We start from the raw sequence: 26,800 nt of genomic DNA on the forward strand, positions 1-26,800 counted from the left end.
TATTAAAATGACATCTAGATGGCAGTGTTGTAATACGAGTACTGATTTAGTAGTGCTTTAGTGAATCGTTTTTCCATTCACTAATAGCATTGACTAAAAAAATAAATTAGAATTTATTTACTTTAATATTATTTTATAAAAAGAAATACAAAATTATAGTTTTATAAAAGAAATTGTAATTTCTATTTTATTGAGGAAAAAATAATTTAATCTTAAATAGAACTATTAAAAAAAAGATACGTATCAAATGACAGCCATAAAATAAAGGAAGAAGAAGCACTATAAAACACTTGGATAGGTTAGCCCATAGACAGATGCGAGTGCAAACACACACACAACCACACACCTATAGCATTTGAAAACAGCAAAACACGCTACGCCACAAGCTGAAGAGGCAATGCCAGAACGACGACAAATAACAACACTCGAACCAAACATTAAAAAGGAAAGAGGAAACCAAATCAAAAAGAGACTGTCCGCTTGTAGTATTTGATTGTTTGTCTCACAGAAAAACTGCAAAAAATAATAATACCTACCTATAATAAAATATAAAAAAATGTAACAACAAAAAAGACTGCATCACCACAAAACCAAATCCATGTTATTGTCGTACGAGAGTCTCTCTGTGTGTGTGTCAACATTTAAATTATTTCAAACAAATAAAGCAAACAAAAAAAGAGAAAAAAGATTTCCATGGGCTAATATGATAATCGTGGCCGTATTAACGAAAGAAAAAACGTCATTTCAACAAAATATCTAGAATACGAACGAAAAGTGCTTAAATCAATTCGAAAACAATGTCCGCAGAAGATATCAAAATCGTGAAGAAAAATAACATATCTTGAAGGAGATTGTGAAGAAAATAAAAGTGAATCAAAAACCCAATTCATCCAAAAAAAACAACCTTGAAAAAAAAAACATACAAAGAATAAGACAAACATAGATAGAAAGAAAGATAAATGCTTCGTTGTTAAATAAACGCATTTTTCCGAAACGAAAAATAGCAGCAACAACAACCACAAATAAAAATTGGAGAAAATTCCCTCAATAAATTTCCAACGCATTGGGCTACTGCTGTTGGTTCGGTGAAAATGTCTCAGAGATTTTGCAAAATTTTCCTGACTTGCTGTGCAATTTCAACATTTGCCACGGTGTACAGGTAAATCATTTGCCAAATACCAACCTATCTACCCACCCGTCTCTACGACATATGCCGTCACCACAAAGACCTCTTGGCTGATGGCACAGCAGATTTACGTTATTGTGTGGAAATAGAAAACATTCCTCCGAAGAAAATAATATTATTAAAAAAAAAATCAAAGTGGTATCAAAATGTTATGAATATTGTTTGTAAACAATAACAATGTCATATAAATACTCAATCAAATGATTAGCATTTCATGAACCTTCTCTTTGCCGCTCACTCTAGCTCTCTCTCTCTCTCTTGCACTCACCCCCTAATGAAACACAAACAAATTAATGACCTAACATTGTATACAGTGGTCGTCTTTGAAATTATAGTAGAGCCCAAAACATATGTTTATTTGAAAACGGAAACAAAATGTAAAATTAAATCAGAGTATAGTAATGGTCGGCTGTGGTTGCTTTTAATCGGAAGTATTAAAATGATATGCAACAAGTTATTTAAATTTGTAAATTATGGATTTTTATACCCTCCACCATACTATGGAGGGTATATTAATTTTGTCATTCCGTTTGTAACTCCTCGAAATACTCATGTCAGACCCAACAAAGTATATATATTCTTGATCATCGTAAAATTCTAACACGATTTAGTCCGTCTTTCTGTCCGTTGTAATCACGCTATCTTTCGAACAAATTGAGGTATAAGGCTAAAATTTTACACACATGTATATTTTGCCAGTAGGCAGGTTAAGTTCGTAAATGGGCCATGTAGGTCCAAGTTATCATATAGCCCCCATATAACGGTACCTCCCGATATTTGGTATTTTGATGATTTTAGCGACATTATTCACCGGAATTGTTTCCAATTTGGCATTTGAAGTTCGTAGTGGATACTACAGCCTAAGACAGAAAATTATCTGTACAGGTCCACGTCTTCGTATATCCCCCATATAACGGTACCTCCCGATATTCGGTATTTTGATGATTTTAGCGACATTATTCACCGGAATTGTTTCAAATTTGGTGTTTGAAGTTCGAAATATATACTACAGCCTGAGACAGAAAATGAGGCATGTAGGTCCACGTCTTCGTATAGCCCCCATATAAGGGAACCCCCCGATTTTCGGTATTTTTATGATTTTAGCTACATTATTTACCGGAATTGTTTCAAATTTGGTATTTGAAGTTCGTAATAGATACTACAGCCTATGACAGAAAATTGTCTTTCCAGGTCCACGTCTTCGTATAGGCCCCATATAACGGAACCCCCCTATATTCGGTATTTTGATGATTTTAGCGACATTATTTACCAGAACTGTTTCAAATTTCGCATTTGAAGTTCGTAATAGATACTACAGCCTATGACAGAAAATTGTCTTTGCAGGTCCACGTCTTCGTATAGGCCTAATACAACGGTACCTCCCGATATTCGGTATTTTAAAGATTTTAGCGACATTATTCACCGGATTGTTTCAAATTTGGTACTTGAAGTTCGTAATTGATACTACAGCCTATGCGAGAAAATTGTCTGTTTTATAACCCCCATGGTACCACCCTATATTCGGTATTTTGATGATTTTAGCTACATTATAAACAGATTTTTTCAATTTTCTCATTTGAATTTAGCTTGTGACAAAAGTTGCCTATGCAGGTCCACGTCGTCGTATAGACCCTATTATACGGCTACATTCGGTATTTTTAAGATTTTAACAGAATTTTTAAAGGATTTAATTTTTTTTAAATTGCCAAATTTGTACCAAATGGTGGAGGTTATTCAAAGTTCGGCCCGGCCGAACTTGCAGCTTTTTTACTTGTTAAATATTATCAAAAATTTTGTATTTGATTATTCAAATTGTTGACCCTATTGGACATTTCGTGTCGGGCCTAAATAAATATGATATAAATATTGCGACATGTCAGGTTTGGTCTGTGTTGGTTACTTCCTCCACTTTACATGAGATATGTGATAATTTTTAGAAAATGTTAAAATGTACGTGAGTTACCAGATGTAGTCGACCGAACTATTCCATTTTCATATTTCATCTAATACGGATAAAAATATTGATATGGACAAAAATACAAGAAAATCGAACAATTTATCCAATTTTCGCATCCATATTTAAATTTCATATTTATCTCACGGTCTGGTTGAAGGAATATTTAGATATAGCAAGTTGTAAAGAATTGCTTACTTCTTTCGCAAGTTATGACAGATAAAAGGATTGCAAATTCTGAAGAAGGGGTCCGCAGATATATATCATCCTCACAACAGATCTTGTATTAGTAAAAATATCTGTATGTGTGAAATTTTGAAGAGAATTGGATGGTTATTTCGCTTTCTTTGAGATTTTTGTTTTTCAAAATCTTGAACAATAGAAGAGAACCGGATGATTATTTCGGATTTTATAATTGTTTTGGTTATTCAAAACTTTGACCCTTTGTGGGTAAGGTACCAGAAGGAATGGTTCGATCTCTACCATCCTATAACAGATCTTATGTTGATAGAAAATTTACTTAATACGCCGTCCATACTATGGTGGAGGGTATAAAAACGTACCATATCCGGACAATAATATTTGATTATTTGCGGGAAAAGGACAAGGAGAATTGCCCCGATTTTTAACACTAGATCTAATGTTGGTCGAAATATAAAGGTGTGACAAGTTGGCAGAATATTGGTTAATCATTTGGGAGCTGCATGGATATTCAGAATATTGGCGAATTATTTCGGAACTTCATGGATATTCAAAATGTTGACCCTTTGTGGGGGAGGTACCAGAAGGAAAAGACCGATATAATCCAGACCTTGGGTAAATACAAATATTGTGATGTGTGAAATTTGACATTTTACAAGAGTTAAAATGTTGACCGTTTGTGGGGAGGTACTTAATGGAGTGGACCGATATTATCCATTTTCCCACCTGACCTAGCACTGAAGCAAATATTAGCATTTTCAAAGTTGCAGCAAAATCGAATTATCGTTTCTCCTTCTGTTCTGTATAATATTGATTAAAAAATTCGACCTTTTGTAGGGGAGGTACTAGAAGGAATGGACCGATATTACCCATCTCCAAACTAAGGTTGATAATAATATTACGATGTGCCAAGTTGGGACCATATCGGATACTCCCTTCGAGAGTTGTCGTGCACACCAGCCAGACAGACGGACGGACATCCCTAGATTGTCTCCAAATATTCTAAAACGGATTTGGCCCAAAAAGACCTAGGGTCTAAAACCGTTATTTTAATGAGACACGTTTTGGCCGTATCAAATGTATAACAAGTTATAAATAAAAATAAATTATGGAATTTTATACCTTTCACCATAGTATGCAGGGTATATTAAGTTTGTCATTCCATTGTAACATCTCGAAAAAGTATATATATTCTTGATCCGCATAAAATTCTATGTCGATTTAACGATGTCCGTCCGTCTATCCGTCTGTGGAAATCACTCTAGCTTCCGAACGAAATGAGATAGATTGATAAAATTGTTTTTATTGAAAATGGGTCATGTAGGTCCACGTTTTGGTATAGCCCCCATATAACGTTACCTCCCGATATTCGGTATTTTGATGATTGTATTGAATTGTGTCAAATTTGGTATTTGAAGTTCGTAATGAATACTACAGCCTATCACAGAAAATTGTCTGTGCAGGTCGACGTCTTCCTATAGCCCACATATAACGGTACCTTCCTGTATTCGTTATATTATTATTCATCGGAATTATTTCAAATTCGGTATTTGAAGTTCGCAATGGATACTGCAGCCTAAGGCAAAAAATTGTATGTGCAGGTCCACATTTTGGTGTAGCGCCCATATAATAGCTATATTATTCACCGATTTTTTTTTTCAAGTTCCGCATTTGAATATTTTAGATGGCATATGAGAAAAGTTACCTATGCAGGTCCTCGTCGACGTATAGACCCCAATATAACGGCTACATTTGATATTTTTAAGATTTTAATAGAATTTTTAGGGGATTTTATTCTTTTAAAAATTGCCAAATTCGTTCCAAATGGTTTAGGGTATTCAAAGATCGGCACGGCCGAACTTACAGCTTTTTTATTTGTTTATAATTTATAAGCACATGTAAATCTTATTTATAATAACACTAATAAGTATAAACAAAGGCCAGAACTAGAACGTTATGCCAAAGCCAGCGTGAGTGATTTCTCATATCAAATTAACTGTGTCAAATAATAAAAAATAAATAAATATACAAGCCATTGTTGCCATTGGAGAACAAGCATTTGCTGATAATTTGCAATTCCTTAGAACAAAGAAAATTAGGTCACACTGTTAGTCATGAAAAGTATAGGAAGGGAAAGAGAATGATTTGATTCTGACAGGATACACTTACAAATTCTGCTGTCATAATAGGATAAAGGTTAGGACTTAGATTTTAAGAATACTAATTTAATTTATAGTATTGACAAAAACTACATTGTTTATCAGGGTGTAAGGCGAAGAATATTACAGAGTTTTGAGTGAGTCACCAACTTCCATCCTTTTTCTTAGTTTTTTTTTTTTTTTTTGTCTAGAGATATATCTGATCTGGTTTTATTTAAAACTTCATAAAATCCGAAATGATTCACCAATATTCTGCCAATCTGTCACGCCCTTACATTTCTACAAACACTAGATCTAGTGTGACAAATCGGTAGGATTCTCGATATAGGCCCCTTGATATAACGCCCTACAACGGTACCTGCCTATGTTCGGTATATTGATGATTATACCGACATTAGGTCCTAATGCGAACTGCAAGTACATATGTGTGTCTGTTCTGCAGGACGTTTGGTTTTGAAAATGGGTTGTATAGGTCCACGTTTTGATATAAGCCCCATATAGCGGTACCTTCCTATATTCGGTATTTTGATGATTATACCGACATTATGTCCTAATGAGTACTGCAGGTTATAACAGAAAATTGCGCATGCAGATCCACGTTTTGGTACAGCCCTCATATAACGGTACCTCCCTATATTCCGTATTCTTATTACTTTAGCAGCATTATTAACCGAAATGGTGTCATATTTCGTAATTGTAGTTCGTTATTGATACTACAATCTGTGAAAGAAAATTGACCATGCGAGTCCACGTCTTCGTATAGCCCCATATACCTCCCTAAATTCGGTATTTTCATGAATTTAGCGACATTATTCACTGGAATTGTTTCAAATTTTTTACTTGCAGTTCATAGCGCGTCCTACAGCCTAGGCAGGTCTGGGTGTTCGTATAGACCCTATATTTCCCATGTTTCAAATTTCATATTTGCAGTTCGTAACGGGTATTATAGCCTGTGGCGAAAAATTGCCTATGCAGGGATAGGTGTTCGTATAGCCCCCATATGACGGTACCTCCCTATATTCGGAGTATTATTTTGCAACGTATTTTTTTTTTTAATTTTCAAATTCCTTCCAAATGATAGAGGGTATTCAAAGTTCGGGCCGACCGAACTTATTGCTTTTTTTACTTGTTAGTACTCAAAAAGGATAGATTGTTTAGTTTGCAAAATGTTTACCATTTTTACCAAAAAGTCTTCAAAATCTTTCATTTTGAAGTTTTCTGACCGGAATATTATTAAAACCATTGCACAATGGACGCACATGCAATTTTTCTGCCCAAAACTATTTCAAAGTCTCCATATGTAAACCCTGAACCTAAAAATCCTTCACCGAATACCAAATTTAGTAACATTTAGTTCTCATGCTCAAAACAATCCACATCTATTCATCCTTGACGCCAACCGTAATCGAATATTCGTACCATTCAGTACTTATCGAACAAAACTTTACAAAAACCACTACCAGATCTCAACACTACTTACCAACAGAAACCTCAGTATCAAATATCGGGATTCTAGCTCATTAATTTTCCCCATTACTAAATTTAGTACCATCATCTCATCCACAAACACCAAAAGTGATATCAAATTTCAGGATTTCGGCTCTATCCCTTACCCAATACAAAATTTAGTTCTTTTCCTACAATTATAGTACACATTTCCAACCCCGTCTCCATATTTTAATTCCAGATACCAAAAGAGACCACAATATAAAGTTTGAGGATTTCAGCTCTATCCCTTCACCCAATACCATACTTAGTACTATCTAGTATTTTTCGTACAATTAAAGCACATATTTTCAAAATCGCCTTCATATCTCAATTCCAGATACCAAAAGTGACCTCAATATCAAATATCGGGTCTCCAGCTCTATCTCTTCATTCAATAGCTAATTTAGTACCACTTAGTACTTTCTAATAGTAACTATACCTTACCCACAGACACCAAGAGTGATCTAAATATCAAATTTCAGAATTTTACATATATCCCATCACCCAATACCAAATATAGTGCCATTAAGTACTGTTTTGTACAGTTATAATACACATCCGAAATCACCTCCATATGTCCCGGCTACACATAAACAGCGACCTTAATACCAAAATTCAGATTTCAAACACTGTATGTTCACTCAATTCCAAATTGTACCAAATATAGTACTTGGTACAATTTGGTACTGGGTACTTTTCGTGCGCTTGTTGTACATATTTCAAAAACCACCTATTTATCACAAATCAACCATCAATGGAAATCTAAATAAAATTTTTCAACTTCATCCGTTCACCCTAAACCAAACTGTTCTAAACTTAGTACAATTTAATACAGTTAGTACACTTAGTACATATCTCGAAAACCGTCATCATATATCAAACTGTCTTTCTAACATTGATTCTTATACCAAGTTTCAAGTTTTTACCTTTATCCGTTTACATAACACCAAATGGTACCATTTTAGATGTTTAGTACCATTTTAGAACTTTTCGTAAGCTAAAAGTTCGAATTTCCAAAAACCCTTTGGTACATCTATCCTGAACTCCATCAATGACTCTCATTTCAAATTTCAGAATTCTAGCTCATTTCTTTTGTCCAATTCATTAAATTTTTGGAGCATTTGAGTACTTTTCAAATCGTTTTAGTACGAGTTTCCAAAAAACCCTGCCTTATCGCATGCCTGCGCACCTAGACCGGCCCTTGTGCACATTTTCTAGATTCTACTTTCATCCGCTTTATCTACTATTTTATATTTATAGAAGACAATAGTTTCATTCTGACTGCTAAGAAGTCTCCAACTTGTACCTAAAAGTATGCACTATATTTTGGTACTGTACAGTACAAAATTACAATTAAAATATTTAAATTAAATATTTTATTTCTATAAATTTAAAATATATGTTTTTGCCTTCTTTTCCAGCGCCGCGACACCTGACAGTGATGAACTAGCAGAGCTACAGTTTCCCAATGAGGACGCTCTAAAACGCATCGAAGAGGTGAAACAAAATATATTCTTCTCAGATGAATTGAGTTCCTCCGAATATCATGATGATCTCGATATTGAAATGGGTCTATTGGAAAATGGCGGCAATTATGAGTGGGATCTTTTGATATTTACCCAGCAGTGGCCTGTCACGACTTGTTATCATTGGAGAGAAGAGGATAAGGATCATGAATGTAAATTACCGGCAGCTAAGGAATTCTGGACAGTTCATGGTGTGTGGCCAACAAAGAAGGGTCATATCGGTCCCTCTTTCTGCAATAAAACGGCGAATTTCGATATAAATCTTTTGTCAGACATCAAGGATGAGCTAAATCACTTTTGGCCCGATATTGATGGTGAATCGAAGGGTGATTGGTTGTGGAAACATGAATGGCTGAAACATGGCACATGCGCCGCTGTTTTAGAGGAACTCAACAATGAACTGAAATATTTCTCACAGGGCATAACATGGCGTGAAGGTTTTCAACTTTCGAAAATTTTGGGTGATTCTGGCATACATCCGGACTCGAACAATACCGTGGTGGCCATTCATGCGGCCCTTGTCAAGGGTTTGGGCAAGAATCCATCTATACATTGTTTGTACGATAGTAAAAAAGATGTCAGCTACTTGGAGGAGATACGCATTTGCTTCGATAAGTCGCTCAATGCCACAGACTGTGATGGTGTCAAGCATGGCAATGCCGTGTCCATTGATTATCCCGGCGGTACGGTCATTACCAATTGTCACATTTCCAAGCCGGTACATTATCCCAGTCTGGTGCCGAATCGTCGAAGACAAGAGGAAAACAAATGGAAATTCCCCATTGTGAATTTATACAAACTTGTACAATTTATTATGTGGTTCACTCTCTAAATGCCGGTTGTAGGGCTACAAGCCGAATGACGAAAAGGGAATTTAAAAACAAAAAATCAGAGGCATATAATTTAATTAGAAAAAAAAAAACAAAACAAAACTCAATAATTATTGAACAACAAGTGAAATGTATTTTTATTATTAGTAAATTCAATATCAAACTCCAGAAAACAAAGTTTTATTTTTATAGAAATTTGAAAATAATTATTATTGAAATGATTATCAAATATATATATTTTTTCATTTTGTATTATTACAATTATATTTATTATTATTGCAATTTAAAACAAAGGAATATCAATCAAACAATCACCGTGACCCTCATACGTAAATATACACATACATACATATATAGTTTACAACATTTTTATTATACACATTTCTATTGAAAATATTACTATTATTATTGGTTTGTAATCTAAAGTAATTAGACTTGAATCACGAATAGAGGTCTGTCTGTCATTTATGAGTTTAAAATTCTGATTTTTGGGAAAAGAGGACGAAAAACCAAAATTAACGACGACGAAAAAAATATGTGAAAATTGTTGTATTGTTTAAATTATTTTTAGAAATCGAAATAATAATAAACTAATTATAAATAAAATAATAAAATATAAAAAAGAATCAATGAAGTATTTTATTTGCTGGGAATTGTTGTTCAGTGTTTGAACATTGTAGAATTTTAAAATTGATTACCATAAATTTTTAGAAATTATATTTTTAAACCCTATAAGACGTTTAACGTGATCGCAGCAAGTCAAATTATCCTAATATTATTATATTAGCCATATGGATGAGGGTATAAAAAATACCCTCATCCATGTGGCTAATATAAAAATCACAAATCTTTTTTTCTGAAAAATTCTCACCAAAATGTCACTGAAATAATTTTACTAGCTGTCGGACGAGTGGCATAGGAATGGCAGCAGTCTGAAGTTGGTTGCAGTTTTTTCATCTCACCCTGTACAAGAATATTAGGATAATTTGGAAAATTCTCACCAAAAAATATAAGAAATCACAAATCTTTTTTTCTGGAAAATTCTCACCAAAATGTCACTGGAATAATTTTAACAGCTGTCGGAATAACGCATAATTTAGATATATGATTTATCCTGAAATTTATATAGAAATTCTGTGTAGAACATTTCTTCTTTGGATGCCTTCCGCTTAAAACGAAATTTTATCTTATTTTCAGACGTCAACTCAAAAAAAGTCCGAGGGAAATTTGACCATAAAGATTAGGGAATATTTTCGGTTTTTTGTGAACTTTGAAACCTATATGTTTTTAATATACAGGGTAAGATAAAAAAACTGAAACAAAGTCAAACGCCATACTTTAAATAAACTCCATAACATAATATTTTTTTAAATGTTATTGAATGAAAGCAAAAAATGTCGGAAACAGCATCAATTTTTAGAATAAGTTTAGATTTGTTCGAATTGGTCACCTTTGGCACGAATTATGGCATCCAAACGGCCAATGAAACCATCACTCGCTGCCCGAATGTTGCTCTGCGGTATTTTGGCCCATTCCCGTCGAAGCGCTTGCTTTAGGTGATCGACACTTTGGTACTCTAGTGCCAACCTTGCTTTCCAAAATACTCTAGACACAATAGTCCAACGGATTGGTATCCGGAGATTTTGGTGGCCATTGTGAGCTGAAAATGAAGCGAGGAACCTAATTTTGTAACCATTCTTGGGTTGCGTGTGCTGAGTGCGATGGTGCTGAGTCCTGTTGGTATGTCCAAGGCCTGCGGCCAAAATGTTTGCAGACCCAAGGCTTAATATTCGGCATTTATTCTGATCCCACGGTCGAGCGGAGAGCGACCATCGGCTGTTATGGCGGCCCACACCATCACCACGGCCGGCACTTGAGTTCTGGTGGCCAACCGAAGGTGCTCACTTTCAGCTGACCTCTTTGCCAAGTAAACACGATAGTTTTGTTTGTTTACAAACTGCTGGACAACGAATGTTTTCCCATGGGAGAAAACTAAATTCGGCAGTTCACCACTTTCGGTCAAGCGAAGCAACTCTTTAGCTCTTTTCAGTCTATTTTCTTTCCGTTGCGGTGTAAGCTCTTGAACTTTTTGGAATTTCAATGGCTTTAGCCCGAGCCCATTTTTCAATATTTGCCGAATGGAATATTGCGACGTGTTCAGTTCACAAGTCATTTTTCGGTCATTGCCACGCGGGTTTCGATCAAGTCGCTTCTTTACTTTTCGAATCATTTCTTCTGCAGTTATTGTTTTCTTTCGTCCACTTCCATGACATTGGGCTACGTTACCAGTATCACGGTAATGAGCGATGGTACGAGACACAAAAGATTGATACTAATTTAAAAGCTGGAGAGCTCTAACGATAGCCACTTGTGGATTTCCAGCCAAATATAAGGAAATCACACTATCACGCTTGAATTCCATCACGAATAACTTTTTATCTGGAAAATGCTCACCAAAATGCTTTTGTACGCTTCTAAACAATATAATGAGCTGTCACTGGAATAATTTTATACAGCTGTCGGACGAGTGGCTTAGAAATGACAGCAGTTGGTTGCAGTTTTTTCATTCATTTCACCCTGTATATATTTTTGATTAGAACTTTAAGGTGCTAAAATGATACTAAACTTCTAAAATGGCACAACTTGATATTAAGGAAAATTAAAATTTCGCATGAAATTCAAGGTTGGAAAAAATTTTGATAAATGAATATGGGTTTTGGAAATGTGTACTAATATGTACCAAATGGTACTAAACTTGAAATCTTTTGCTTTAGGGTTAACAGATGAATCGGGAATTTTGAACTTTTGTATTGGGGCCCCTGTTGGTGGTTAGATTTGTTATTGGGTGAAGGGAAAGGGCCTTAATCTTAACGTTTGCTTCTATTGTTATCTGGGATTCAGATATGGAGATGGTTTTGGAAATGTGTAATATAATTGTGCGACAAGTGCTAAATAGCACTAGATTTGGTTGGTATTGGGTGAAGGGATAGAGCTGGAATTTCGGTTGGTATCTGGAATTGAGATATGAATGTGGAAATGAACGAAAAGTACTAAATTTGGTCTTGGTTGAAGGGATAGAGATACAATTCTGAAATTAGATAACAAATGAGTACTAAAATTATACCAAAACAAGTAAGCAAAGGCTACAGTCGAGCGGGCCGACCGTTGAATACCCTACAACACTATAATAAACGATACAGTTTATATAGGCGAGATACTCGAAAGAATTCCACAAGATATTGTGACAAATTATAAAAGAAAACCATCAGGTTTCGTTCTCTAATTGTCGAATAATAGCAACTTAGACGAATTTGCTCATTTCCAATTTATTGGTAGATGTTGCACGTAAATGGTCTTCCTAGATCGGGAACCAATATTTCCCAAAGACCTATAATCTCTCAGAAGTGGCAAAAGATTAACATTTATTATTGGTTTTTGACTGAAACGCATCTATATGAGATACAGACATTTGACTATATTCTTCAACGAAATCAGCGTTAACGAAATAGTCAGAATTTGTGAATTCTCCAAAAAGTCACTGGAATGGACATTTTCGTATTTTGTCTACAAAAGTTGGCGAACTCCTTCACACATTGAATATTTTTGGATGGCCATCCAAAACTGCTTGGCTTTTGCAATGTCCGGTAACCCCCATTCAAATGTGCGTGAGGACCGGGCGACAATTACGACCTGCTGACAATTTTGCAGTTTTTGGTCCATTTTAACCCCTAAATATATGGTGATCATCTCCAAAAAGAGTAGGCTTCTATTCTGGCCCTCATCTTATCCCCATGCAAAATTTCGTAAGGATCGGGCCATAAATGCGATCTGTATATGATATCCTGATATCGTAACTACTTAGTTTTGTTAGCTGTAGAAATATTACCAAATGTTTAATTCAAAATTAAAATATGCCAAAAATATGACAAAATTGGAAAAATATGAGAAAATGTTACAAAATCAATATTTTCATCTTTAGAGAGATATTTTTATGCGATTTTTTAGACGTTGTTTCTTTCCTGCCAAGAGGCCATTCTGAATTAATGAGAACTGTCGAAATCAGTTCAGCCGTTCTCCACATATACGAGATCTTTCAAGCATATATCCGATTTGTAGGATCTTAACATCAATGTGAAGATCAGAAGTAACCTTGTCATGGCTTTGGATTCCGCCGGGATTTAAAATATTCGCGGTTTAATGAAAAATGTTGAATTTTTTCAACACAAAAAATATGGTCTATTTTACCTGCTACATATTATCCGATGACCACCCAAATGGGTAGGCTTCTTGCCAGCCCTAAACTCTAGCTACATGCGAAATTCCGCGTCGATTGGTCTATAATTGCGACCTGTAGAGCAAGTGCAAAATCAGGAATTTTTTCAGTTTTTGGTCCATTTCAACCCCTAAATATTATGCGATCATCATTAAAATAAATAGGGTTCTATTCTGACCCTAGCCCCACCTTCATTTTAAATTTCGTGAAGATCGGACCATAATTGCGACCTGTAGAGTGATTAGAAATTAACATGGACAGACGGACAGACGGACGGACGGACATACATATCTAGATCGACTCAGCTCGGCGAGATAGGAAGATCCATATATACTTTCCTATGTGGGAAATCAATATTTCGTGGTGTTACATAATTTTTGGCCCAATCAAACTTATAATACCCCCAACACATAGTGTTGTAGGGTATAAAAATCGGTGAATAATGTAGCTAAAATCACCAAAATACCGAATATCGGGAGTTGTATGGGGGCTATACGAAGACGTGGACCTGCGCAGACAATTTTCTGTCTTAGGCTGTAGTATTGTTTTCGAACTTCAAATACCAAATTTAAAACAATTCCGGTGAATAAAGTCGCTAAAATCGTTAAAATACGAAAATCGGGAGGTACCGTTATATGGAGGCTATACCAAAACGTGGACCTACTTTTCATTACCAAAGGACATTTTCAATACCAAAAGTCCTGCAGACATAATATACATTTGAGTAAAATTTTATCAATCTACTTCATTTCTTTCGGAAGCTAGAGTGATTTCCACTGTTCGCGATACGGACAGATGGATGGACATCGCTAATTCGACATAGAATTTTATGCTTATCAAGAATAAATATATTTTGTGGGGTCTAAAATGTATATTTCGAAGTGTTACAAATGGAATGACAAACTTAATATACCCTCCATACTATGGTGGAGGGTATAAAAAGGCCTATTGGAACAAATCTAAAATTTTAAAGTGGACTTAACCGTATATTTTTTTTTTTTTGAATTTTCTGAAGATAGCTAGATACAAATATAATCGAGGATTTTTGTGAATATTTTCAAAATTTAAAATTTTTTTAGATTTTACAGGATCTGCAGTACTTTAATTTTGATTTTTCTGAATAATTTTAGCAATGCCAGAGCCATGATTGTTGATTTTTATGAATTTTGTAGAGACTGTCAATGTACTGAAAGATTTTTAAATTTTGAATATTTAAGTTCCTTAGGATTGTCAGATTACTTTTTTTGAAAATTTCTGAGGAGCCTTAGAACTTCACTCTTATTTTTTTTTTAATTATCAGAGCTTGTCCCAAGCCTATGCTCGGATTTTTTAAAAAGGTTTCATAAACTGTTTTAATTTCCCCAGAATCTTAAAATATTCAGTAGTCACTCATTATGGGAACACCCGCCTTATTCAACGCAAACATAAAGCGCATGGTTTTGACCCATATCTTTAAAAATATGACCTTATAAAATTTAGAATTTATGTTAATATGACACATGCGTTACCCCGAAATTTAGTAGTCTTCCAAGGAAATCATCCATACAAACAAAACAATTTTTGGACTTTCTTATCTCTGAACGCCGAGTCTACTGTATTTCACTTCAATACTGTTCTAAATTCGCTACACTTTCAATGTTATTGTCACACGAGGTGTCGTAAAGATATAAAGCCGAAAGAAAACATAATAAAATAGAATTTACTACGAAATTTTGGAGAAAAAGATATAATCGTTATTAGTTGCCAAAATAGTCTTGGTGAATTACAAAGTACGAAGAGCGGAAATTGTTTAAAGAAAAAAAATAAAAAAATTGCAAATGAAAATGAAAATTACATTGAAATTGGTAAGGATTTTCAAAATAATTTGCCATGAAAGGAAAACGTATGCTCTGTTCCAGAACCTACAAGCATCTACTAGTTTTGCTTTTTTTTTCGATAACATCGAGTTACCATTACCTTCTTGCAGTTCTGGAACAAATCAATAATTTTCAATTTTCATTTAGCTATTGTGGGCTGCAATATGGGTGGTTGGAGTCCATGCAGATTGTGATGTTTGCCAATCGGGTAATAATGTGACCTGCCATAGCCTGAATCGTTACTCGCCCTGTGTAAATGGTGAGTTCGGAAATTTTATTTTTTGTGGATTGAAATACTACTTATGTTTGCTTTTGGTTTTTAAGGCAAACCGACAGAGGAGTATCAAACCTGCCCGGAAAATTATGTCTGCACATCGGCCATATTAATATGTTATCCTCAGGCCCATAGTCTACCGGCAAGTTGTCCACGCATCGATGAACCACCACCGGTGGGCACCAATTGCGGCATCTGTGATAAATATAAGGTTTTTGCTTGCCTCAATGAGACCACCATTGGTTTTTGTTTTGGAGAAGATGCCCCCATGGAAGGTTTTGTTTCCTATTGCCCTGAAAATACTGTATGTGATATCAGTTTGGAATCCGGATTTTGCAACGATAAAGCGGATGCAGAGGTGAGTAATGGGAAAATGGAAAAAGGAGCATTCTTCAGAAGAGCCCCGAATCTTGTAATTGAAAATATATAGAGATACTATGAGATATCCTTGTCTAAGGTCGTTAGAAGTTCTAAGATACCATCGCGTATTTTTGAAAATGCTGGATTTTTTAAATTTGTTTAAGACATAATACTCTGAAAACTGGGGAATTTCAATCAATTTTCTCACAACTTTTTGAGAACTACTTTTATGGATTTAAAAAAAAAACTTTAAATTATTTAAAAAATAATAAAAAAATATTTTTGTAAATCCGTAAATTTAAAAAATACTACGTTTTGGGGATTTTTTAAGTTTTATTAGACCAACAAGTTTGCAACACCGAGAAATATTGTTCCTAGACCCACGATGTTATGTGTGTTTCTATTTCGCCGAGCTTAATCGATCTGGCTATATGTGTCCGTGCGTCTGATCATTGCGAAATTTTGGTAAGAGCTATGGTTGTGATCAGAATAGAATTCTATTTTTTTTTTTTTTTTTTGGAGATGATCACAAAATATTTTGGGGTAAAAATGGACCAAAAACCGAAAAACGTCCAGATTTTGCCGTTGTCACAATTATGGACCAATCGACAATTACTTGGGGAAAGAGTTTATGGGTGGGCAGATGCCTATATAATTTGATGGTCATAGGCCAAATACCCTAAAACTTCTATTAAATCTCGATTAGTTTTAATTTCGGCGAGATCACTAATATACGTAAGGGTCACTTCTGACTGTTTCACCGATAAGAAAAACATAATACGAGTAACTAAAAAAAAACTCATAAAATATGCCAATAAAAAGTTGAATATTTGTTGTTATATATTTTTTTTTAATATTGCACTAAAAAGTACCCGCAACTTCGTCAGCGAAAAGTTTGTCTTAAAACTAAGATTCGTTCCAAGAGTTCGTGTTAGGCCTTTGTACAACCAAAATGCAAAAACTATCTCAACGTCTCCATACGTAAAATCTAGAAACAAACAGCGACCTCTATACCACATTTCAGAAATCCATCTACAGGGTGAGATAAAAAACTGCAACAAAGTCAAACGCCACAACTTTTAATTTTTTTTTTTTAATTTTATTGATGAAAGCAAAAAATGTCGGATATAACATCAAATTTTAGAACAAGTTTAGATTTTTTCGAATTGGTCACCTTTGGCAAACGGCCAGTGAAACAGTCACACGCTGCCCGAATGTTGTTATGCGGTATGGGGCTGAGTCCTGTTGGAATGTCCAAGGTCTGCGCCAAAATGTTTGCGTGTCCAAGGTATTAATACACCCTCCAGAATATTTTCGCGATAATATTCGGCATTTATTCTGATGCCACGGTCGATTAATACGAACGGAGAGCGAACATCGGTTTTTATGACGGCTCACACTATTACCATGGCTGGAGCTTAAAGTTCTGATGGCCAACCGAAGGTTAACATTAACATTTACTGACCTCTTTGGGAAGTAAACACGATCATGTTGTATGTTTACAAACTGCTCGGAGAAAACCAAATTCGGCAGTTCACCACTTTCGGCCAAGCGAATCAACTCCTTAGTTTTTTTGAGTCTATTTCTCTTTATTGGAATGTAAGTTCTTGCACTTTTTGGAATTACAATGGCTTTATCCCGAGCTCATTTTTCAATATTTGCCGAATGGAATATTGCGATATGTTCAGCTCTCGAGCCATTTTTCGGCCACTGCAACGCGGGTTTCGATCAAGTTGCTTCTTTACTTTTCGAACCATTGCTGCTTATGTTGCTGTTTTCTTTCGTCCACTTTCTTGACGTCGGGCTATGCTCCCAGTATCACCGTAACGATGGTACGAGACACAAAAGTTTTATTCACATTTAAATGTTGGAGTGCTCTAACGATAGCCACTCGGGTTTTCCAGACAAATATAAAGACATGAGTGTGTACGTCTGATCATCACAAAAAATTAGGTAAACATAAACCTATTGTTTTTGGAGATTATCGCAAAATATTTAGATATTGAAATGGACCAAAAAAAAAACATATTCCTGATTAGCAGTTACCCTACAGGTCAAAGTTATGGACCAATCGATAATTGCATTGGGGAGGAGCATAAAACATGGCTGAAGCACACCAAATTTGATGGTTATGGGTTAATATTAAGAGGTTGAAGTGAACCATAATTTCTGTGTAAAAAATACCCTAAAACTTCCGCGATTTGTTTTAATTGCGGCGAGATCACAAATACACCTAAAGCTCATTTCTGACCCTTACATTGACACGGACAATTTTCGAACCATTTCTGCTGATGTTGCTGTTTTCTTCCATCCACTTCCTTGACACAAAAGATTTATTCACATTTAAATGCTGGAGTGCCCTAACGATAGCCACTTGTGGTTTTCCAGCGAAATATAAAGAAATCACACTATCACGCTAGAATTCCATCATCAATTTTTTTTTTGGAAAATTCTCACCAAAATGCTTTTGTGCGCTTGTAAACAATATAATGAGCTGTCACTGGAATAATTTTAACAGCTGTCGGACGATTGGCTTAGAAATGACAGCAGTCTAAAGTTGGTTGTAGTTTTTTGCATCTCACCCTGTAGTACACATTTCAAAACCACCCCCATATCTCAATTCCTGATACCAACAAACACCTCAATATCTAATTTGTAGGTCACAGGCTATCCCTTCACCCAATACCAAATATAGTACCATTTAGTACTTTTCGTACAATTATAGTATACATTTCCGAAACCACCTCAATATGTTCAGGCTACATATGAACAGCGACCCTAATAACAAATTTCAATCATCTGTTCACCCAATACTATATTGTACCAAATATTGTACTATTTAGTACTTTTTGTGCACTTGTAGTAGATATATTCAAAACCACCTCTTTATCGCAAACCTACTACCTTCAGAGACCCCAAAACAAAATATCAAAATTTCCGATTCATCCGTTCAACCTGTTCCAAATTTGGGACCATTCAGCACAATTCGCACACTTAATACACATTTCCAAAACTTTCCATCGTTGATTCTCATACCTATCCTGCACCCCATCAGTGACTCTCATTCCAGATTTCAGTATTCGAGCTCATTTCATTTGTCTAATAAAAAGTAAATTTTTGTACATTTCGTATCCTTTTAGTATGAATTGCCAAAATCGCAACCTACTCACCAGGACTGATCTTCGTGCAAAATTCTAGCCGTTTCGTCTGGGCGTTGATTCTCAGTCAGTCAGTTATTCCACTACTCTTTTATATACACTGGTGGCCAAAACTAAAGCAACTGAAATTACAAGGAGAATGAATGCCCTGTAACTTTTTCAAAAATTAAGAAAATGAGAAAGTTTTTCTTGTTTTAAATTAGGTACTTTATTCACTTTTTAAAAACCTAAAACATAAAACCAAAATTCTTTTTTATATAAGAAATTATGTTTGGTAAAGTCAATTAACCCGATTTTGGCTTGGACAAAACAAAAGCAACTCTGTTGTACATTCATATAACCGCTGCAATTTCAGTGGTTTTTACTGTGATATTTATCACTTTTTGCTTCCTTCGACAATTTCGCTTGTCATAAATCCTTTTTGAGAAGTTTTTTACAACAGTATGTGTTTTTCTTTTCGTTTTTTAAGTACTGCCAAAAAAAATTTAAAAATGGCTAGAAGCAAATACTGTACCTGAATAAAACAGCAAATTATCAGTGATTATCAAAACAACATATCACAGAAAATGATTTCCGAGAAATATTTCATAAATATTTATGTGATTTCATAATTATGTCTGTGCACTAAGCCGGTTTTTTTGAAACTGGATCAGTAGTAACAGTCCATAACGGATGAAGGCCGTGAAGAACTTCAGCCCATACTGATCCACAAATTGTGAGAGAAATAAAAAACAACTATTTAAGAGTTCAACAGGATTGGTGAGAGAGCAATCATTGGATATAAGCTCGAGATCAGTGCGTAGACGAGTAGTGGCAGCTGGTCTGCGTGCCCGTAAGACATCAAAAAACCATTTATATCTGAAAAAATCAAAAAGGCTTTCGGAAACGATAATATTAAGTGGAACCAAGCTCAATGGAAAAAACATTATTTCTGGGATGAGTCTACGTTTAAAATTAAAGGCTCAGACGTGAAAAATTTTACGGTGAGAAGACCAAAAAATGAAGGACTCAAGCCGCAGTGTTGCAAAGGTACAGTGAAGCATGGGGGAGGGTCAAAAATGGCGTGGCGCTATTTTTCTTTCTATGGACTTGGGTCTATCCATAAAATAAAGGAAGTTGTGGATCCGTTTGTTTACAAAGATGTGTTGGACATCACGTTGTTCCCTTACGCTGAGTAAAATATTGGGCTGATTTGTGTGTTTCAGCATGACAATGATCCCAAACTTGTATCAAAACTTGTCAAATATTGGTTGCGGGAGTCAAAAATTCATATTTTGTTATGGCCGGCACAATCACCTGACCTAAACTCCTTAGAAAGCCTTTGGAGTATCGTAGGTAGGAAGATCAAGAGAGATTCGGAAATAAATAAGCACAACATTTTCTAAAGAATTCGGGGTGCCTGGAAAAGCACACCCAAGGATCAAATTGAGCGTGTTATAGATTGAATGCCTCGTATGTGTGCAGCTGCTATCAAAAATAATGGTTATGCTATCGACTGCTAGCCAAAATTTAATTATTTTAAAATAAAAAATCAAAAGTTGCTTTAGTTTTGACCAAGCAAAAATTGGGTCATTTTAGTTTTCCACATATTATTTTTCGTTCAAACTTATTTTTGTATTTTTATTTTTAGTTTCTTGAAAGTGAATTAAACCCCTCATTTAAAACTGGAAAAATAATTACGATTTGTTCATTTTTGTAAAAGTTACAGGACATTTATTGTCTTTGCGATTTAAGTTGCTTTAGTTTTGGCCACCAGTGTATACAGATTAAATTGTTTTCATTTCGACTCACAATACTGAATTATACAATTTGTTATATTTTTGTCGGGCAACTACAAATAGTACTGTAGGGTATCTTTTTGTAGGTGCCTGCAAATCTTGTTATATATCTTCATTTAAAAAATTAGTTAATTAGTCATAAAGGTATCGAAAGCACTAGCACTTGTCTCTTTTTAGCCGATATTAAACATTTTTTTAAATCTTTTCTCGTTTTGTCAAATTTTTTGTTTCAATTTTTTCTCTTTCAGCCAAGCTGCATTCCTAATGCCGGTGAAAATGAAGAGGATGATCCCCCAACAACACCGATGATAATAACAACATCTACCATACCAACTACAACGACAACAACAATAATGCCCACTACAAGCACAACTATTGAGCCCTCAATTACAACACCAACGACGACAACGACGACGACTACAGCCAGTACAACAACCACAACAATACCGACGACAACAACCACAGAGGCCGCCACATCTAGTACAACTATTTCCACAATGCCTACAACAACAACGACTACCGTATTGCCAACTACAACAACTATCCAAGCCACTACAACAACCACTGTTTTGCCAACTACGACGACAACTACAGAAGCTACTACAACAACAACGACATTGAAACCCACAACAATGCAGCCAACCACCACTACAACAACTTTGGAACCCACAACAACAACTACAACAATGCAGCCAACCACCACTACAACAACTTTGGAACCCACAACAACAATTACAACAATGCAGCCAACAACCACTACAACAACTTTGGAACCCACAACAACAACTACAACAATGCAGCCAACAACCACTACAACAACTTTGGAATCCACAACAACAACAGCCACAATGCAGCCAACCACGACTACAACAATGCTACCAACTACCACAACAGTGCAACCCACGACAACAACTACAACAACGGTGCCCACTACGATTTCAACAACAACTACAATAACAACCACAACCATGTTGCCGACACCATCCGGACCACGTACCCCAACCGAAATTTGTTTGGATACAGGTAAAACCGGATTCTTTCCTCCCGATGATGATCCAACATGTACCAAGTAAGTATTATTGTGGAAATATTATTGCGGCAAACATTTCTAGGGAAGTTACCTAAGCAGAAATAGGGTCTAATGTAAAAATTGCGCAGCAAAAAATAAAAATCAAAATTATCTGGCTTACTATGGTTCTCGGGCTAAACTAGATGAATATCATTCCAGGCCCAATTCCAACTTGGGTATATATATTTTATTTTATACATTTGAGATGCATGTCCTAACACCCAATCTCCATTTTCGCATTCCAATTTAAGGAGTTTTTGTCCTTTTCATAGCCGTTTTTATTTGTTTTTCATCTCTTTTTCAGATTTGTCGTCTGCTATGGTGATCCATTGAAGGGCCTGCTCAACAGTTGCTCGGCTGGGCAATTTTTTGATCCAGAGGCGAAATTTTGTTCTACAGTAATACCACCAGGATGTCCTACTGATGGTCCGACTACTGTTTCAACTACCACCGTTCCCACTACTACAACAACTACCACAACAACGACTACTGCCGCTACACCTGCAGTACCACGAGATCCAAATGAGATTTGTGCAGATGCCGGTACAACTGGTTCATATAAGACCGATGATGATGTTACGTGTACCAAGTGAGTAAAACTTGTAAAGATTTAATGATTTGGAATTCAAAATGTTGTATTTCAAACGCGTATGAACAATGTGGCCGAACTTTTATAACCCTCCATCATTTGGAAGGTACTTGAAAATTTTCAAAAATACGAAACGTGGATCTGTATAAGCAATTTTTTGTCATAGGCTATAGTACCGATTCCGAACTTAAAATACGAAATGTCAAACAAGTCTGGTGAATAAAGTCGCTAAAATCATCAAAATACCGAAGGTGCCGATATTTAGGAGGAATACGAAGAGCTGGACCTGCACAGTCAATTTTCCGTCATACGAACTTTAAATACGAAATTTGAAACAGATCCGATATATTGTAGCTAAAATCATAAAAATATCGAATTAAGTAGGTGCCGATATATGGGGGCTATACGGAGTCCTGGACCTGTATAGACCATTTTCTGTCATAAATTGTAGTACCTATTAGGAAATTCAATTACGAAACAATTCCGGTAAATAATGTAGCTAAAATCATAAAAATACCGAATATAGGGAGGTGCCGTTATATGGGGGGCTATAACTAAACCTGGACCTATATAGCCCATTTTCAATACCAAAAGTCCTGTAGACGAAACACACATTTGAGTAAAAATTTATCAACCTACTTCAATACGTTCGGAAGCTAGAGTGATTTCCACAGACGGACGACCTTAAATCGACATAGAATTTTATGCAGATCAAGAACAGGTGTAAAATGTAAATTTCGGGGTGTTACAAACGGAAAGACAGACTTACAATTTCGTGGGCAAATGTGACTAGGATTATTAAAAAACGAAATTCAGTGGGTCGTTATATGTGCGCTATAGAAAAACGTGCACCTACATATTCAATGTTCTGCTGCCAGAGCTTAAACCAATTATAAACCACAAATACCAATTTTTAGACAAATCCTTAAAAAAATGTGCCAAAAATTATTAAAATACTGAATATTCGGAGGTACCATTACATGGACCTACACATACTGTGTTCCGGCACAAGAGCTAAAAGCCATTACGAACTACAAATAGTAATTTTTGGATAAATCCGCGGAAAAATGTAGCAAAAATTATCAAAATATCAAATATCGGGATATCCCGTTATATAGGGGCTGTTCCAAAACATGACCCATATATATACTATGCTCTGCCACCGGAACTAGAACCCATTGCGAACTACAAATATCAATTTTTAGACAAATCCATGGACAAATGTGGCAAAAGTCATCAAAATACCGAATATCGAGAGGTACAGCTATACAAAAACGTGGACCTATGCCTACAATGTTGTGCCACAGGAGCTAGAACCCATTATGACCTTCAAATACTAATTTTTAGACAAATCAATAAAAAAATGTAGCGAAAAAAAATCAAAATAACGAATATCGGGAGGCTCCGTCATATGACGGCTATACCAAACCTGGACCGATATATCTCCTCTTCAATACCAACCAACTTATACACAACACAATTTGTTTTGCCAAATGCTAAAGCTCTACGTCGAATAATGTGTATCAACAGACAGGCAGACAGACTGATATCGTTAAATCGGCCTAGAATTTTATGCTGATCATGAATATACAGGGTGAGATGAAAAAACTGCAACAAAGACAACCGCCATCATTACATTTTGTTTTAAATTTTATTGAATGAAAGCAAAAAATGTCGGAAATAGCATCAAATTTTAGAATAAGTTAAGATTTGTTCGAATTGGTCACGAATTATGCCCTTCAAAGGCCAATATTTTTTTTATGCGACATTAACTTTCACTCCCCTTACATTGGTTGCTGCACAGTATAATCGTTCAACAATCGATTTACTATATGATTTATTAATGTAGAGAAGCTCGATTGGCCTCCTTAAACGTTTGTTATACCCTACAACACTATGTGTTGGGGGTATTATAAGTTTGATTGGGCCAGAATTTATGTAACACCTCGAAATATTGGTTTCCCATATAGGAAAGTATATATAGATCTTCCTAGCTCGCCGAGCTGAGTCGATCTAGCTATGTATCAGAATAGAACCCTATTTCTTTTGGAGATGATCGCCAAATGTTTAGGGGTTGAAATGGACCAAATACTGAAAAAATGTCGGATTTTGCAGTAGCTATACAGGTCGCAATTATAGACCAATCGACGCGGAATTTCGCATGTAGCTAGAGTTTAGGGCGGGGAAGAAGCCTATCAATTTTGGTGGTCATCGGATAATATTTAGCGGGTAAAATAGGCCATATCTTTTTTATTGAAAAAATCCAAAATTTTTCATTAAACCGCGAATATTTTAAATCCCGGCGAAATTACAAACCCATGACAAGGTTACTTCTGATCTTTACATTGATGTTAAGATCCAACAAATCGGATATATAGCAAAATATGTGCGATATATGCTTGGAAGATCTATTTTATGTCGAGAACGGCTGAACTGATTTTGACAGTTCTCATTAATTCAGAATTGCCTCTTGGCAGAAAAGAAAAAACGCCTAAAAAATCGCATAAAAATATCTCTCTAAAGATGAAAATATTGATTTTGTAATATTTTCTCATATTTTTTTTAATTTTGTCATATTTTTGGCATATTTTCATTTTAAATTAAATATTTGGTAATATTTCTACAGCTAACAAAACTAAGTAGTTAGGATATCAGGATATAATATACAGATCGCATTTATGGCCCGATCCCTACGAAATTTTGCATGGGGATAAGATGAGGGTCAGAATAGAAGCCTACTCTTTTTGGAGATGATCGCCATATATTTAGAGGTTGAAATGGACCAGAAAACTGCAAAATTGTCAGCATGTCGTAATTATCGCCCGATCCTTAGGCACATTTGAATGGGGTTACCGGACATTGCAAAAGCCAACCATTTTTTAATGGCCATCCAAAAATATTCAATGTGTGAAATTGTTTGCCAACTTTTGTAGACAAAATACGAAAAGGTCCATTCCAGTGACTTTTTGGAGAATTCACAAATAGAGGAAAGACGCACTTCTGACTATTTCGTTAACGCTGATTTCGTTGAAGAATATAGTCAAATGGCTGTATCTCATATAGATGTATTTCAGTCAAAAACCAATAATAAATTTTAATCTTTTGCCACTTCTGAGAGATTATGGGTCTTTGGGAAATATTGGTTCCAGATCTAGGAAGACCATTTAAGTGCAACATCTACCAATAAATTGGAAATGAGCAAATTAGTTTAAGTTGCTATTATTCGAAAATTAGAGAACGAAACCTGATGGTTTTCTTTTATTATTTGTCACAATATCTTGTGGAATTCTTTCGAGTATCTCGCCTATATAAACTGTATCGTTTATTATAGTGTTGTAGGGTATTCAACGGTCGGCCCCGCTCGACTGTAGCCTTTGCTTACTTGTTTTTGATTCTAAAATTTTATTAATTTTTTTCATTACATTACTAAATTAATTATTTATTTCCAATTGCAGATATGTATTATGCTATTTGATGAGCGGCAAAATCTCTGGTCTAATTAAGAGTTGTCCAAGTGGAGAATATTTCCATCCAGTCAATAGGATTTGTTCAGCCGAAAAGCCTGAGGGATGTCCCTAAAACTAAAAATCTATGTACAAAATACATTTATGAGCAAACTTGACCTATATTTTATATTGCAGAGATATAATTTATTCCCAAGAATATAATAAATAAAAATCTTAAGAAATAAAAACCTAAAAATATCATTATTTTATTATGTTTTACAATAATATATAAAAATGTGTATAATACTCTCGAAATTATTAAAAAGTATAAAAAGTGTATTACATACTAAATATTTAACATATAATTATATTATATCATATCAAATACAATTTGAGTCTCATGATAAGTTTAATGACTTCCTATTCTGATGACTTCTGGCACATGTTTTCTTTTGCAAACAAAAGATTTTGTGAGTTTCCCAAAATTTTTTTTTTATTTCGAGGTGTTTACTGAATAAGCATGAAATTACCGAATAAGACTAGGCCATTTGTATTAGTTGTGTGAAAGATATCATATAATTTGGCACCATAATAAAGCCATAAACGCCTATTTGTTGTTCCTAGATAATTTTGGAGGTTATTTAGAGAGTATT

At 35.1% G+C, this 26,800-nt stretch overlaps 2 protein-coding genes across 2 annotated transcripts; both read left to right on the forward strand.

Annotated features, from left to right (window-relative positions):
• Positions 1-321: 321 nt before the first annotated feature.
• On the forward strand, positions 322-9,970 carry LOC101891273 (ribonuclease Oy). The gene is made up of 2 exons (XM_005178690.4): positions 322-1,159; positions 8,410-9,970. Exons 1-2 carry the CDS (start codon positions 1,092-1,094, stop codon positions 9,344-9,346), a joined length of 1,005 nt encoding a protein of 334 aa, XP_005178747.1. The 5' UTR covers positions 322-1,091; the 3' UTR covers positions 9,347-9,970.
• A 5,373-nt stretch (positions 9,971-15,343) lies between these two features.
• On the forward strand, positions 15,344-26,333 carry LOC131806705 (mucin-2-like). Its single transcript, XM_059131311.1, has 6 exons — positions 15,344-15,461; positions 15,621-15,732; positions 15,798-16,105; positions 21,292-22,112; positions 22,417-22,701; positions 26,157-26,333. Exons 1-6 carry the CDS (start codon positions 15,435-15,437, stop codon positions 26,278-26,280), a joined length of 1,677 nt encoding a protein of 558 aa, XP_058987294.1. The 5' UTR covers positions 15,344-15,434; the 3' UTR covers positions 26,281-26,333.
• Positions 26,334-26,800: the final 467 nt, after the last annotated feature.

Source organism: Musca domestica, unplaced genomic scaffold, assembly GCF_030504385.1.
Source record: "Musca domestica strain aabys unplaced genomic scaffold, Musca_domestica.polishedcontigs.V.1.1 84, whole genome shotgun sequence".
NCBI classification, from domain to species: Eukaryota; Metazoa; Arthropoda; class Insecta; order Diptera; family Muscidae; genus Musca; species Musca domestica.